At 35.4% G+C, this 1,507-nt stretch overlaps 1 protein-coding gene across 1 annotated transcript; it reads left to right on the plus strand.

Moving 5' to 3' along the window:
- Positions 1-302: 302 nt before the first annotated feature.
- LOTGIDRAFT_176963 (hypothetical protein) lies at positions 303-1,433 on the plus strand (the record flags this gene model as incomplete). Its single annotated transcript, XM_009067948.1, has 2 exons — positions 303-1,047; positions 1,360-1,433. Coding segments are annotated over 2 exons (819 nt in total), but the record flags the coding sequence as incomplete, so codon positions are not given.
- Between the last annotated feature and the right edge of the window lie 74 nt (positions 1,434-1,507).

Consider the following 1,507-nt stretch of genomic DNA (forward strand, 5'->3'; position numbering starts at 1 on the left):
CATATTACACACCCTTCTAAGATCTCTCTAACTTATTAAATGTTAACTTGTTACTTTTCAACCACACTAACCTTTAAATAGATACGATACCCATACCAAGTTTTTGTGAAAAGAATCGGATAAATTCTGTTTCTTCTGCTGTGATCACAGTAATAAATAAATCTACGAAAAATCAAAGATTTTACTCAGCATGTTTTTTCACGTTTGGATCAAAACTGTAGACTCTATTGCTTTCACAAATCAAAATAATACAATGTAAAACATATGAGGACAATTTGTTATATTGTGTTTCATAGAGAGAGATGGTGGCAAACTTGCTTGATAGTGTTATTCAAAAAGAGACGAAGATATGGTTTTTTTATATTATAATTTCAGAGCCTACATGTCAGAACTGGTATGTTACAGTATCAGTTCATCACCTCTTTCCGTTGGATGACGTGGCATGGACATCTGATGTTCATTTGATGCTCCACAACAATAACAACAAATGTTTGAGATCAGGAAAAACTCATCCAAGTTTTGATCACCGTGGTCTACGTTTTGATGGCTCGTCATATTCCAGTTTAAAGCTGACAATAAACAGTAGTGATTTAACAGGAGACTTTTCCCTTATGACTTATATTTATTTTCAGAACTACTCGTCTGGAAAAATAATTCAAATTTTATCCTCATCGGGAAACACTGTTCTAGAATTAATACACACAGGCACGGGTGTTTATTTCGAAGCATTTACAACAAGTTCTTCGTGTGCCCTTTCACATATCACTACAAATATCAATTTCAATTCGTGGATTCTGTTGGGAATACTGAGGGAAACAAACCAATTACTGGTGTCGATTGATGACAGTATTTTTCATATTCCTGATACTTGCGGTTCATTTGGATTATCTGGCAATGCCTACATTGAAATAGGTAATTCTGAGAGAGGGAGTATTGGATTTCGTGGTAGCATGAGATGTCTTGTTCTTTTCAACGAATTACTCGATACTAATGTTGGAAGTACTATGAAACATTATTGTACATCAGCACAATCGGATGCTGTAGCAAGTGAGTATAGATAACGTTTTTCGCAGTAACGGATATTACCTAGATTTTGCACTATCATATTGCATTTTAAACTAATTAATTTACAAACCTATAATGTTCCTTAATCCTCGGCCGAAATTTGTTGTATAGACACACTGTGGGGTAGCCAAGATTGCATCGACGGGGTTGGGGCTTGTGTCGTCCCTTTGCAGAAGTTACAGGGCGAGGGGTCTAAATATATGATGTACCATTAATTTTATATGCGATAGGTTATAATACATCATCGTTCTGCAAGGCAAATACACTAATTAATGTGTTTATTATTTATTTCAGATGTTATCAACAATTGTGCTCTACAGCCTTTATGTGAGAGAAAATACCTGCTCTTAAGACATAATATGAAGCCAGTAAACGCATTTCAACAATTATCATCTGGCATCTTTCGTTCACTACCGGCTTGTGCAGCACATTTTTACGCTGG

This window comes from Lottia gigantea, assembly GCF_000327385.1.
Source record: "Lottia gigantea unplaced genomic scaffold LOTGIsca_8766, whole genome shotgun sequence".
Taxonomy (NCBI): Eukaryota; Metazoa; Mollusca; class Gastropoda; family Lottiidae; genus Lottia; species Lottia gigantea.